The sequence below is a fragment of the Thamnophis elegans genome, chromosome 3 (genome assembly GCF_009769535.1).
Source record: "Thamnophis elegans isolate rThaEle1 chromosome 3, rThaEle1.pri, whole genome shotgun sequence".
Taxonomy (NCBI): domain Eukaryota; kingdom Metazoa; phylum Chordata; class Lepidosauria; order Squamata; family Colubridae; genus Thamnophis; species Thamnophis elegans.
In genome coordinates, this window is record NC_045543.1 from 29,770,121 (window position 1) to 29,785,986 (window position 15,866).

General features: G+C 39.9%; 1 protein-coding gene across 1 annotated transcript in view; it reads right to left on the bottom strand.

The window, feature by feature from the left end:
* The window catches only part of PKHD1 (PKHD1 ciliary IPT domain containing fibrocystin/polyductin), a 254,912-nt gene that overhangs the window by 212,920 nt on the left and 26,126 nt on the right, over positions 1-15,866 (bottom strand). Inside the window, 9 exon segments of the mRNA XM_032213028.1 lie at positions 3,026-3,939; positions 4,135-4,343; positions 4,345-4,451; positions 4,567-4,659; positions 6,722-6,789; positions 7,389-7,584; positions 8,687-8,822; positions 13,731-13,855; positions 14,248-14,556. Coding sequence (XP_032068919.1) covers positions 3,026-3,939; positions 4,135-4,343; positions 4,345-4,451; positions 4,567-4,659; positions 6,722-6,789; positions 7,389-7,584; positions 8,687-8,822; positions 13,731-13,855; positions 14,248-14,556 — 2,157 coding nt within the window.

A 15,866-nucleotide genomic window follows, 5' to 3' on the forward strand; every position in this document is an offset into this window, starting at 1 on the left:
CCATGGAACCACCATCACCATGTATCTTCTCAGAGAAATGCAGACCTAATCCTAACCCAAACAACTCAGGGCTTCAGAATATTTCCTGTTCATTAAAAATTATTTTGATTTTCCCACTCTAGCCTTCCCTGTGGGGGAAAATTGATGTAAAGATTTTGCCTATTCTTGAAGTTCTTCCTTGGGTTCATAACCACATAGCCAATGTTGACTATTCCTCTTAGCCTGCCTTTGATTTAGCTTAACTGGTTTATTGTAAACTAAAAACCTCAAATATTTCTTCTGTGACTCAAACTTTTATTTGCAGGCTATTTCTCAAGTTCTATCTTCTTCTACTAGCAAAAGTAATTAGTTTGTGGTTTGAAGCAACCAGCCTAACACATATAAAGAAAACTGTCCCTATGGTATCAGTAATAATAATCAATGTTCATCTACTGACATCTAATGGCAGTTTAAAATATTGCAAGATCTAACAATTAACTATATTTCTTATAAATGAATATAATCCAATTGCGAAATTCAATGCAATGATTTTTGTATATTTCATAACTTAGCTGAACTTGTTTTACTCTGATCATTAGAAAAAATATTTTTGTATAGTTTAAAGTGGATGTTTCCTAAATTATTTGCCACAAAAAAGAAATGTTAAATGTTAAAACATTGTGGGAATGTTGGCAGAGAATAGTAATTCAGAATTATAATATAATATAATATAATATAATATAATATAATATAGTATAGTATAGTATAGTATAGTATAGTATAGTATAGTATAGTATAGTATAGTATAGTATAGTATAGTATAGTATAGTACAGTATAGTACAGTATAATACAATACAATACAATACAATACAATACAATACAATATAATATATATAATTTGTGAGTTCACTTGTTTTACTTGTTCACTTTGCTGATAAGCAAGCACAGGCAAAGGAAATGTTTTGAAAAATTAAATGTACACTAGCTTACCATTTCTTCCCTGAAAGTGGGTATTTTCCATTGGTGCAAAAGGTTGTTCTCGTTATTCACTCCAGGTTATTTGACATGTTTATTATTTCAGTATTTTAGAGATAAAATAAGTAAACTTAATAAAATGTTTGTTTATTATTAAAAACAAATTGTGCTGAATGTTGACCTTACCTTATCTAATTTTAGATATGGGTGTTTTTACACGGACAAACTGGTTTTCTAGCACCCTTTATCAAATAAGTTTCTGAAAGGCAGCAATCTTCTGTACAATAAATTGTTTCTTTACTTGCACTTGAAATACTCTCTCCCCTTCTTTTTAGGAACAAATTGTCAGCTAATTGATTATGCCTAATGTCTCTCTCTTGGCTCATCTAGCCAATGGAGGTCTCCCTGGTTTCTTTAGTACTGTATCAGAGAATCAGTTACTCTGGCTTGTTTCTCTCAACAGAATAATCAGAGTACGTATCTTATTACTTTGACTTGTCTACAAAAAAATAACAAAGCAACTTTACATATAATGCTAAAGAAACATATTGATATGCAATAAATATATTGATATACAATTTTACAACTTTGGCTGCTGATTTTAACTTTTTGGGAAGAAGATATTTATAAAGGGAGATTATGGTTGCTTTAGAAAGGTAGGTAGTTGCCTTATCATAATAGCGACAGAACAGGAAAGACTAACAAGTCAAAATGCATGGCTAATTCTACCGCATTTTCCCCCTAGTGTGCCAGATGTCACATTTTCTAGATTCTCCAACAGAGAGGAGAGAAGAAGTTGTAACTTCCTCATGCACTTAAAAAAAACCTGTGAACACTGTTAAAATTATTAAAAACATTTGCATGTTAGGGTTTTCTTTCCAAGAAACAAATTGCACAGAAAGTGGATGAAACAGACCTAACAATCAATAGATATGCATGTGATATGATAGGAATCAAGATCAGTTTTTACTTAGTTAACCCCTGTAACATTTTTCATGGATATGCCATTTTCTTTCAAGTTCATAAAGGTAAAGGTACCCCCACACATGCGTGCTAGTCGTTTCCAGCTCTAGGGACGGTGCTCATCTCCGTTTCTAAGCTGAAGGGCCAGCGCTGTCCAAAGATGTCTCCTTGGTCATGTGGCCGGCATGACTAAATGCCAAAGGAGCACGGAGCACTTTTACCTTCCCATCAAAATAGTCCCTATTTTTCTACTTACATTTTTTACGTGCTTTTGAACTGCTAGGTTGGCAGAAGCTGGGAGAAGTAAGGGGAGCTCACTCCATCACGCAGCACTAGGGATTCAAACCGCTGAACTGCCGATTTTCTGATCAACAAGCTTACCGTCTTAGCCACTGAGCCACTGCATACCTAAGTTCACACTGAAGGACAATCTCTGATTGCCCACCCAGGTTTGTCACTCCAAACAACACAACAGATAAACTCTAAGACAGATAACAACAAATTTAAACTGCAGTATACAAGCTGATTATTAATAACCTATTAGAATCCCACTGTTATCATCTGCAGAGCTATTGCTTTCTATGATGTATCTCTTTTAATGTGATGTATTAACAATTCGTAATATCCTTCAATTGACACTTAACACGTGGTTTTGCTGGCCATCTACTTTCATGAAGCATGTCTCCAAATGTAGAATGACTAAGGAAAGTCAACATAAGGTGGTGAAAGTCAGCTATGATACTTGGACTTTTCTTCAAAGCTAATAATGGGATTTTTTAGCTCAGAGGATGAAGCATTTCTGCTGTAAGAAATGTGATATCACAAGTATTTTCTGAATATCAAACAAAAAAAGTTTCTTACATTTTGTTGCAGGAGAACAGAAAACATAAACATGATCTATGACTTGTAAGGAAAACCGTATGTTTATCACATTAAGGAAAAATTATAATTTACAAGAAACAGCAAGTTATTTCACAAAAACAACAAGACTCCAACCAAATCTCATTCTGAAATTCTAAGTTTGCTGCTATAACTCTCAGGTCTGCTTCTCACATCAATTCATTGAGATTACAGACTTCCATTCCCCAGAAGCAACCACATACTTACCATGACTGTTTTTCACTGTGATAACTGTCAGGACCGAAGTGAATACCAAAGTGGAGGGGGCCCAACCTCTCTGCACAATTCCATCTGTCACATTATATTCTCCAGTAGGAAGCTGAGGAAGCACACATTGCAAACTGGTACTTTTGCTAGTAACATTGATGCAGGAAGAACTTCCAATGAAAACGTACATGTCTTCCATTTGCCTAACTTTTGAAATCATTATTGTGAGAAACTGGCCTGTGGAAGGCAGAAGGGAGAGGAAAACTGGGGTGAATTCTTCACTGTAGCTTATTTCCCCAGCAGGATATGACATAGTGTCTATGTTGAGCCCCACGATTGCAGTCCCTTGGCCTGGAGGCACAAGGCACTTAAGGGCCCAATAGGTGACTTTGGTGAGGAGACACCTCTGATTTCCTACAAGAATTGAGGTGCTGCTCCTGCCTTGAAGTGCTGCACCTTCTAAGGTCAGGAGGCCTCCGCCATTGAGACTGAAATTCTGGGGATAAAAATGGAGCACCACAGGAGTAACTCTGAAGATATTGGAGTCTTTCTGTCTCAGGCAGACTGAACCCCAGCTTCTGCTCAATACCGAAATGCTATGTTCTTTTGCGTCAAGGCTGTGCACCTGACATTCAATGCTGGTTTTGTTCAAGGAAGTTATATTGCAAGGGAGATGTCCATCCACCTCTATAAGCATTTCATCCACTGCCCAAACTAATTTTTGAATTCTGATTAACAAGTAAATTAAGATCCCAGCAAACCTCACAGTGACAGCATCAATAACAAGAGTCTTGTTTGCAAAACGATTGAACGAGCAGTCTCCTAGGCAACGGCTATACGTTCCATTGACATTTACTGTCATACTAAGAGCTTGGTGTACATCAGGAAATTGCTGATCATCCAAAAGGGGATTGCTTGAAAAAAGTGCACATATTATGCTCTGTTCACTCGAGCTTTGGACATCAAAAGACAAGTTGCCTGTCAGATTTACCCAAGCAGAATTTGTCCAAGATTTGAGAGAATGGCCAGATATTGTGAGCAACTGCTCACCACACATGGAGTCACGAGATGGAAAGATAGTCTTTATCTGTTGCTATATTGTAAAATGCTGTGTCTCAGCTGGTATATTGGCAAAGCCCATTTGCTTCTGGAGAACTCTCATAACACAGTGCCCTGATTTTAGAATGTTTAGAGGCAAGGAACACTGAGACCAAGATATAGAGTGGTTGATCTTCTGTACTTCAAGGGGACATTCCACGTGTTCCAGGATAGCTACTGAATTTGTTATACTGACTCCTTCTATGCCTAGGTGCAGACTATTGAATATTAACATTGAATAATTCTGTTTCAATGTTTATGATATTTGGAGTCAAAGACAAGTTATAAAGAAAAGTGTAATTTTTAAAGATTTTCATTTGAAATGGCTCTACCAATGACTAGTTGCCTATGTACACTTCTATATCTGCCAGAAGACTTTTGAGAATGGTATCAGATGGCTGAGTGGGTGGTGGGGTCCAACATAGAATTTTATCTTCAGAGGCGGATTATAGCACAGAGTTGAAAATCAATCAGGACCAAGACCAAGGCTGGGCTGTTGCTAAAACCTACTTCAGAAATGGTGAGCAATGTTCCACCTAGGAAAGAGACAAAAATGTTAGCGAATGTTAACTTTTTTCAAAATTAATATAATTTGAAAACTTACATTTCTATTGTATTAATTGTTAGCACAGAATAAGATGTCCAATAAAGCAACCCAGATAGAAAGAAGCTTGGGCTGTTAATTGTTTCAAGCTTTTGTTTTTTCCAGTATTTTAAATTTTCTAGATTTGTTTTGTTGGTATTTCTGTATTTTAAATTCTATATTAGTGGTTTATTGTTCTGAGATTTTGTCAATTTACTACAATACTAATATAAACAAAACCTTAATATAAAGAGCTGTGGTGGTTAGAATATAGTATTGCAGGCTGACTCTGCCCACTGCCAGGAGTTCAATCCTGAATGGCGCAGGGTTGACTCAGCCTTCCATCCTTTCAAGGTCAGTAAAATGAGGATCCAGATTGTTGGGGACAATATGCTGATACTGTAAATAGCAATAGCACTTAGACCTATATACTGCTCCATAGTGCTTTACAGCCTCTATAAGTGCTTTAAAGAGTCAGCATATTGTCCCCAACAATCTGGGTCCTCATTCTACCCACCTCGGAAGGAAGGCTGAGTCAACTTTGAGACACTCAGAATCAAACTGCCAAGCTGCTGGCAGCTAGCAGTCAGCAGAGATAGCCTGCAGTACTGACCACTGCGCTACCACACTTCTTTACAGTGCTGTAAAGCACTATCAAGCGGTATATATTGTAAATCTAAGTGCTATTGCTATAAAGAATAAAATCATATTCAACTTCCATTTTCACTAACTATATGGCAATATTAAATAGATTGGGTCTCAAGTCCTTCACCCTTTGGTGCCTTATTTATTTGCTGGGTAACCCAAATTCTCCCTACTAACCCAACCTGTCCACAACCAACTGATGGGGAGGAAAATTCAACACTTATACCGAATAAGCTACGAGGCCTAACCTATACATTACTGTTCTGAGTGGAAAAGGTTAAAGGCAGGAATGACTCAGCCTTGGAAAGCATTTCTTACCTCTATTCTGACATTAGGGGCTGAGAAGCATCTATTTGCTTCCTTTCCACTTAAAGAGCCGAGGTGGTGCAGTGGTTAGGGTGCAGTACTGCAGGCCACTTCAGCTGACTGTTATCTGCAGTTCAGCAGTTCAAATCTCACCGGTTCAAGGTTGACTCAGCCTTCCATCCTTCTGAGGTGGGTGAAATGAGAACCCAGACTGTGGGGGCAATTTGCTGACTCAATTTGCTAAAAATCTGTAAACCACTTAGAGAGGGCTGAAAGCCCTATGAAGCGGTATATAAGTCAAATAAATAAATAAATAAATAAATAAATAAATGAATGAATGAATGAATGAATGAATGAATGAATGAATGAATGAATGAATGAATGAATGAATGAATGAGATGGAAGCCATTTACTCTTTAGGGAAAGCCAGAAAAACTATTTTGTTTCCTGAAATAAGATTTAACACTTCTCCACACATATTTGTTTTGCTAAAATAATTAGCTCCTGTGAACTCACTAATGCAATAGTGGGATTCACTTACCTTCCCTACTGGTTTGTGAATGTGAGCGTCCGTGTGCTCACATTTGCGATCCGGTAGGGAAGGTAAGTGCATGCGCAGAAGAGTGCGCATTTCATTGGGGTGGGTGGGCAGAGCCTCCTGCAGCTGCCCCTACTGGTTTGCCCGAACCAGAGAGAACCGGCTGAATACCACTTTTGCATTAATAGTAATGTGAGAAAAGAAAAGAAATTGGAAGCAAAACTGGAAAATGAGAGTTGAAGATAGAAAATCATATTATAAAATATTAATTACAAAATAGAAAGCAAATGATTTGATTTTTCAGTGTAAAGGTGATATACGTATTATATTCATCCCTTGGGTAGCTAGGGGGTTTAGAAAAAGCAGACAAGATACAAATATACGTAAGTATTGGACCATCTGAGTTCTCTCATGGAATAGACTGCAGGCTTCATCCATTAAATGTGTTATTTTCTAGAGTTTCTTCTCAGTCATTCCAAGATTCTGCTTCTTAAGCATGTATGTACAAAGCAACAACATTATTTACCTAGGAAGGAGCCACAACATGGTTCTATTCTGAAGATCTCTGTAACATACTGGATTAATGGCTCCAATCTGGAAAATAAATAAGACTCTTATGGTTAACTGAGCATGGGGTTTTTTCCCTCACCATCTGCAAAAAGTTTTAATTCAGTCTTGATTAACTCAAATATCACTTGCCTCAAGGGAAATGACAGATGTGATTTGCAAGATATTCAGTTCTGGATTTTGACATGATGCTGTATGTACAGAAATGCATATGTTCTTGAACATTCAACAAAAATCTTGCCTACCCCTCTGCTCAATTGCATGTGATCCTCAGATGACTGAAACAAATCTCTTTTCCTTCCAGCTTCTCATGCTAGCCTACCAGAAAGTTCTTAAGTGCACTGTTTTGAAATAATATATTTATTTCTCCATATATATATTTTTTAAAAAAGAGGGAATAATGTCCTGCTGTGTGCGGTTTTCAGAAGGGCAGATAAATGAAAACTGCAAATACAATACTGGACATTTCATAATAACCTAATCAAGTTGCCCAAAATAATCACAGCTCCATCTTGTCAACACATGTTGACAGATAGGCATCAGGTTCCATTCTCATTTGTCTTATTATTTCTCTTAAAATTCTATTACCTTGCAAATTTTAACCATGAAAAATCAGAGCCTCTTACCCACCTGTGTTGAGTGGGAGATGATGGAGGAATATTGAAAGCCTATGCAATCCTTCTGCAAGAGAAGGCAGCAATACACTGATTCCATCATCTGTTACTGTTTGAATTTGAACTGCAGTATCCCCAATTTTGACCTTCACATCAAATGGAGTATAGTTGGAAAATGAAGAAATGCCTATCACAAGTAGCTGACCTCCTTCAATGAAGAAAAAACACAGACAATACTTTTTTTTGTTATAGTTAGTAACCTGCTACTCTCATAACAACTCTTTTCCACAAACCCCGATATTCTGTTTTATTTCCACATTGAAAGGTTGACAATATGTTTGTGTTTTATATTTTTGCCTGAAATAAAACTGCCTTCAGAGAAACCCATTTGGTTCTGCTTTTTATCTCCAAAAATACAGTTCTATAAGATAAGGGGAAGGTGATAAGCAGGACATTGAGGCAAAAAAAAACCCTGTCTGACAATTTAGCCTCAACACCTGGCAATCAAATGCATCGTGCTCTTGATAAAAATCTTGCAACAAATCTCAGTGACTGTTATGTCTGGATTCGTTCTACCAATATGCAAGTTATGTGCTTCACTCAGAAAGTATTCAAGGTTAATACAGGATTTTCTTTACATTGACAGTGTCTCTCCTGTTTGCACTTGCAGCCTTGACAGGTATAATTGGATATTGGATAGCCTCGATCTCTCAACCTTTTTCCTTCAATGATGCACCTAAGCAAATCTGCCAATTGGAAGCATGACTAACAGCTAGGAATGTACTAAGCAAGCACAAATGTTTTATCTAGGTCTAGTTGAAAGGAAAACTCTGAGAAGGCTGCCTTTGAGATATTAATGAGAGAATCCTGAGGGTAGCACTTTTGGTATCAAAATTATCTTACCTACCCAACACGATGCCTCATGAACAGAACAATTGTGATCTTTTTTTATTCTGAATCTCTAAATTTTAACTACTTTTTTTGCCTAAATATGCAAAACACTTTCAAACGAGACATCGAAAGATATAAATATTGGAAAAATCAAATAAGAATAGAACAAAAATAGCAGTAGACTTATATACCGCTTCATAGGCCTTTCAGGCCTCTCTAAGCGGTTTACAGAGAGTCAGCATATTGCCCCCAACAATCTGGGTCCTCATTTTACCCACCTCGGAAGGATGGAAGGCTGAGTCAACCCTGAGCCGGTGAGATTTGAACCGCTGACCTGCTGATCTAGCAGTAGCCTGCAGTGCTGCATTTAACCACTGCGCCACCTTGGCTCTTAAAAAAACTTATCTCTCTCTTTTTACCTGTTATGCCACTTTGATTTCTGTTCATTGACACAATGCATGGATTTAGAGAAGAGGTGTAGGTAAAAGCATTGGTAAAAGCAGTCAATCCATGTTCATTCATTAGGGTTAGATTAACAGTATCCTCTCCTCCTCTCTAGGAGGAAAAAAAATGACAAAATATCGATAACATGTCTGTTGTCCATGAAGTAAACTGGGCACCAAGATTATGTGGGGAAAGCCTACAATAAAAAAAAAAAATCTTGCCGACCTTATTCTAAGGTTTTGAAATCAATCTCTCACCTGTTTCTGCTTCTTAGGCCTGTTAGATCAGCGAGAAGCAGCAGGCGAGAGGCACAAGTGAGTTTCAGCACTTTTTATTTCAAGAGTAAGTGACTGCACTTTGGTGGCTGGGCTGCCGGAGCTCGCCTTTTAAGGAGTTCCGGCAGACCAGCTAGCCAATGACAGTTGTTTAAACTTCCCAGGGTTTGGGCAACCAATCCCGGGTGAGTATGTGAAAACATATAAATTTAACAACGTATGTCTGTACGTAACAAGACCTGTTATCCAAGGCACTCTGACATTGCAAACATTCTACTCTCAAAACAGTTTGTGGCCAACCTCAGCTCTTCTTCTTTCAGGTCTTAAAAAACAAGAGTAGCCAGCCAGCTGCCTAATAGGCAAAAGCACATGCAAAGACTAAACCAGGGGACCCCAACCTTGGCAACCTTTAAGACTTTAAGCTTACTGGCTAGCGAATTCCTAGAGATAAAGTCCATTGATCTTAAAGTTGCTATGGTTGACACCTCTGCACTAAAGGCAGAGGTGTCAACCTCGTGGGGCAGAGATCGACCCCTAGGCCCCTAACGTATGGGGTGCCGCAGGGTTCGGTCCTCTCCCCACTTCTTTTCAACATCTACTTGAAACCGCTGGGTGAGATCATTCGACGGCACGGGATAAAATACCACCAGTATGCGGACGATACACAGTTGTATCTGTCCGCCCCGTGCCAACTCAACGAAGCGATGGATGTGATGAGCCAGGGTCTTGAGGCTGTTAAAGACTGGTTGGGGGTCAACAAACTTGTGCTCAATCCAGGAAAGATCGAGTGGCTGCTGTGTTTCCCTCCCGCGAATTGACCAAGTGTCCCATCTCTCAGGCTGGGGGGTCAAATTGTACGCCCCTCAGACAGGGTTCGCAACTTGGGAGTCCTCCTGGACCCACAGCTGACTTTCGAACATCATTTGTCAGCTGTGACCAGGGGGGCATTTGCCCAGGTTCGCCTGGTGCACCAGTTGCGTCCCTACCTGAACCGGGAGGCCCTCACAACAGTCACTCGTGCCCTTGTGACCTCTAGGCTGGAATACTGCAATGTGCTCTACATGGGGCTGCCCTTGAAGAGCATTCGGCGACTTCAACTGGTCCAGAATGCGGCCGCGCGAGCGATCGTGGGTGCACCTCGGTTCACCCACGTAACACCTATCCTCCGCGAGCTGCACTGGCTGCCTGTTGATCTCCGGGTGCGATTCAAGGTGCTACTTATCACCTACAAAGCCCTTCATGGTACTGGACCTGGGTACTTGAGAGACCGCCTACTGCCAATTACCTCCACTAGACCGATACGATCGCATAGATTAGGCCTCCACCGAATTCCATCATCTAGCCAGTGTAGACTGGCAACTACCCAGAGGAGAGCCTTCTCGGTGGCTGCTCCGACCCTCTGGAACGAACTCCCCATGGAGATTCGGACCCTCACCACCCTCCAGTCCTTCCGTGCCGCCCTAAAGATCTGGCTGTCCCGGCTGGCCTGGGGTTAAGACTCTAACCCCACTCGAATTGTGTGGCTGTTGTTTTTTTTAATATGTTGTATTGTCTGTATGTTGGAAACTGTTTGTCCTTTCCCCCCCTTTTTTTAACTGTGAGATGCCCTGAGTCCCCCCAGGGAAAAGGGCGGCATACAAATAAAGGGCAAGTAAATAAATAAAGGCAGCCAAAGTGGTAGCTTGGAGGACACTAGCAGAAGGGATGCTGGGCTCCCTATTTCCTATTCTTTGCTCTGTGACTTCAAGGAATAGGAACTGGGGCAGATAAACAGCATAGAGGGAGTGAGAAGCCACTAGTGCTACTGTACCACCTTGTTCTCCACTGCTCCCCCAACTAATCTTTTGACTCAGCAGCAGTAGCTCTCCCCTGCTATCTACCTCTTCTACCTTTCATTATTCGGAAAGCAAGAGAATGAGAGTTAGACCACATGGAAAGAGTGGAGCCCTGATGGCTTCCCCTGTTTTGTTCTCACAAAGTTTAAGCCTGCTGCAGTGATGGGGAAGAAGTCATATCTTCTCTTTCTCCCATCTCCTCTCCATTGTTACAGTCTAGGGAAGGCTTGGTGACTGAGCACTTTCACCAATAGACAGTTCCTTTGGGGCTCCAAAGGTTTATGCCTAGGAGTGTTCAAAGAATAGCACCCTACCATTGGCTCCTCCCATGCATATCCTGGTTCATGCTATATATATTTGCCCTGTGGTTCATCCTGGTCCTCATGGGGAAGGAGATACCAGCTGTAGCCCTATGTATTGCAGCTCAGCTACTGAGTGGGTTATGGAGAGTACAAGGGATGTGCAGTCAGGGGAGGCAGGGCCTCACCACTGTCATCATGAAAAGAAAAAAATGTAAAAGAAAAAAGGCTGAGGTAGTTGCTGCCAGAATCACAGTGGATGACTCTGCTTAGTGCTTAACTGTGTAAAAAAGCCTCTTAAAAAATGCCTTCTACAAGGGGCATCAGGAGAACGAGGTGCCTCATTTAGTCTGACTTTATGATCACTCAAGCAGAGCTAAGCAAGGGTTAAAAGCCGAAAAATTCCTTATGTAGATGAGGCACGTGGTTCTCTCGCCTCCTGTAGAGGGCGGTTTTTAGAGGCTTTTTAGAGGCTCTGGGATCAATTAGCTCAGTCTGACCTCAGAGCTCATGCCTTTCTCCTTTTACATTTTTTTTTCTTTTCATGAGGGCAGGCAAGAGCAGAGTTGAAATCCTCTCTGAAACAGCTGGAAAAGGTCCATGTGTGGGGAGGGGGGTGGAATTCAAAAAGTTTGATTGCATGCAGAGCCACGTTGCCTTTTCAAAAACACACACACACACACACAGCTGGATAAAAGTATATAAGCCCAGCTTCACTGATTACAAGTTTGAAAAGACAACATGGCTCCACCTGCAATCAAAGGCTCAGATCGGAAGGCAGCAGGGGAAGGGGGAGTATGGCAGAGGAGCTGCTTTCAAGCCGTTGGAAAGTATATCCAATCCAACTTCTGTGTTTGTGTTTGTTTGAGAGAGTGAGTGAGAGAGGGATCCAACTTCTCTGTGTGCGTGTGTCTGTTTGAGAGAGGGGGGAGGGAGGGAGAGAGGAAGGAAGGAAGGAGGGGGAGGGAGAAGAAAAAGAATGAAGGAAAACTTATTTCGCAAGGGGGGGAAATGCTGTCGCTTTAAATCGGAACTGAGCATGCCTGTCTGTGGAATTCTGGGAGTTGAAGTCCCCAAGTCTAAAAAAATTTGAAACCCCCGTGTCAGTGCCTCACCAGCTATAAACCTCACCGCACGTCACTGGAGAGTACAGAGAAACTGTCTTGTCCCAGGAGTTGGGGGACAAGAATGATGAGGGACATTCTCAGCCATGCAAATGAAAATGTTCTCCTCCTTCTTCTGGAACTGGTTCCAGACAGTGTTGGTGGGAGGAGAAGGTGTCTCTGTACCCTCTACATAAAGTTATTGGGAAAGGACATCTGATGGTGGAGTGAGTATGCTGATGATACTTGGTTTCATATCTCTACCCCAGGCCATCTAAGTGATGTTGTAGATAACCTGTCCCAATGCCTAGAGGCTGTGGGGGCCTGGATGGGATGCAACAGGCTGCAGCGCAATTCAAGCAAGACTGAGTAGCTTTGGATGTCTGAACATACTGATGCTGGGGACCTTCCATCCTTGGTTCTGGATGCGGTGGTGCTACTTCAGAACGGACCTAGTACTCAATCTGGAGCTCCTGGATTTGTAAATCCAGCTTGAAGAGCAACCATGGTTCAGAGGATCTTTTCATTCTTCTGAATAAACAAATCCATTTGTTTATTCATTGATTTATCCACCCTTATGCTTCCTCCAGAGATCAGATTGATGCAGCCCTGTTGGCCTTTCATAAGGCCTAAAGATCTACTTCTGTGGTTGGATCAAGTTCAAACTCAATGGTGCTGAACATAGAAAATAGCATGAGATTACAGAGATTCAGAATAGATTTTGGAGCAGTATAAAGTCCCCAGTGGAAGTTCAGTTAGTTTGTATGCTTGTCCATAACTGCATAAGAGAGAATTTGGAGTTTCCAAATAAGAGTTGAAATTTCATTACAGTCATGGAGTAATTAAAATAGTACTGAATGAAATGCTGAAGGAGATATGTGACAACATGCTGAAATTGACAACTTCATATATTCAATTCCCACAATGTTTGTATCTTGACATTAGCGTTGTCTGTATTCTAGTTAATATTATTGTGGAATAATATACAATGTAATATAACAGGAACTCTATGCAGCTTTGTCTGTTCCAATTACACTTAATTAAACATATCCTAAATTCTTTTTTAAAGTAACTGATCAATTAGTTATATCAGCCAATTTTATTTATAATGAGGCACGTATTAGCTGTGCCATTATACCCTTCCTTATTATCTCTAATTACAACAGCATGTGCAACAATGAATAGGAACACATAGAAAGACAAATAACCAATTCAAATAAGCCTACATGCAATTAATTTCATATTCTCATAAGGAAAAATAATAATTCCAAAAGGGTAAATAAAACACAGTCTCTCTCTCTCTCCTCTCTCTCTCTCTCTCTCTCTCTCTCTCTCTCTCTCCCTCCCTCCCTCCCTCCCTCCCTCTCCCTCCCTCCCTCCCTCCCTCTCCCCCTCTCCCCCTCTCTCACGCACACACACACATAATTTTATAGTCATCAAATCATCACAAATTAGGCTGAATTGTTATAGCCTTGCAATATTTTTTGAAGGTATTTTTTACTCAAGGAGGAAGCCTGCATTCCATTTTCACTGCACTGCTGGCATTGAAATTGATGGGACAAGTTTGAGAACCAAAGAGTACTGTGTTTATCCCATCTAAACCTGAACCTGATAGAATCGCTGTAAGTCCTCCTAAAATGTACAATGCAGGAATGAATGAAATAATTTAAATATATATAGTATACACACACATCATCATCATTTTCATTTACCCCATAATCCCTTGCTGGGGGAATCCACAGCTATAAAAGGAGCACATTCTAGAGAATAAATACATTACAAAAACAAGAGATTTATCTTGTTTTTCTTCCACAGTCTTATATATGGCTCAGAACCACAAATGTGATTTCCTAGAAAAAATAAAAATAAAAAAGTCCTAGGATTTCAATGCATTTGCTCATCTTTCAACTCACTCTGCCACTGGCATAGAGATAGTGTCTGTGTGTGAGTGTGTGTGTGTCTGTGTCTGTGTCTGTGTCTGTGTGTGTGTGTACGTACACACACACACAGACACATATATACACTTATCAAAAATAAGTATGATTCAGACATATCTATCTTCAAAGCTGTTGAAGGCTCAACAGAAGTCAATCTAGGTGTAATCTTCAGGAAGATACTACTTTCTCCACTGGCATTGACTGCAAATCCAAAAGATCTTACCAATAATGTCACCTTATACAATCCAACTGGTAATACATTCATCTGAAAAAGGACATTAGTGTAGTTTGAATTTAGGATTTTGCAAGTTAGGTTGTTTGTTTCTATGAGCAATGATTGATGATCTGCAGTGAAGCCAGATCCTATAATGTGAACTATTATGTGTTCAGTATCATCTGAAAATTCAAAGAAAATAACATTAATTTATTACTTCGAGTTATACCAATATAAGACATATAGATATTGCATTACATTGAAATCAACATAAAATACAATACAGTAATATAGCAATGGCACTTAATTTTATATACAGTGCCATAGTGCTTTACAGCACTCTCTGGCTGATTTACAATGTCAGCCCTCAACAATCTGGGTCCTCCTTTTACCGATCTTGGAAGGATGGAAGGCTGAGTCAACCTTGAGCTGGTCAGAAATGAACTCCTGGCTGTGGGTCATGTTGGCCTGCAATACTGTACTTTAACCACTGTGCAACCAGGGCTCCTTGATATATAGTAATATCATCCTACACACACAAAATTTTCCTAATTGTCACATAACTTTAGTGTTTTCATTTCCAAGCAAATAGCTTGCCAAAAAATCATGAGCACAGAACTACAGTTCCTGAAAGAGGCAATACAGAAAGCCATAGGCTAATATTTCTACAACATCTGTCCCTTATCACTGGGATAGTTGTTCTTATTTGTCTCTCAAGAAATTTCTCCCTCAGGAACTGCTGATTAAATGGACTGAAATCCACAAAAGCTTTTATAGTAATAAATGTTTTAATATGTGAGATGTGACTAGATTCTATTGTTCTATTTGTAATAGATTATTCTTTGAAAATGCCTAGAATCAGGCCATCATAGTTTAACTGTCCTCTTGACTCTTCCTTTGTGTCTTAACATCTACTGGTGTCTGTACAACCAGAACTAGTGGCAGGTCATTTGATGGCTAAGCCCAAGTTCCTGTAACCATCTTTTCAGGAAAGCTTTTTCATTTCCTTGCTTCCAGCTCCTTCAGTTTGGTAAACACCTTCATTTTTAAGAGGGCCTTAGTTGATGAACCTGCTCTGGTTCTTATCAAACTTTGCTAATTTAAAGATTTGTATTGCGCCTGAAGCATTCCTCTGCTGTTTTTTGTTTGTTTTATATTTTACAGTGTTTTACATTGCTGCATATTATATTATACGTTTTTATATTTCTGCTGTCAGTTACTTAGAATCATGATGGATAGGCAAGATCTAAAACACCCCCAAGAGTTGGGAGAATTTGTTGAGCCCCAAGAAAAAGCGTTTTGTTCCCATTGATTGAGATCATCTTCAGTCATGCTTCTCAACTAGTGACTGGATACATTAATTTCCTAAAGACCGGCAAGGTTCAGACTTTATTATTCAGTCATTAGTTTAATGAAAAAGTTAGAGATCTTATGTGCTACTTCACTTTCCCCCTGATACCAGGAAAATTCCTATAAACCTTCATGATAATAA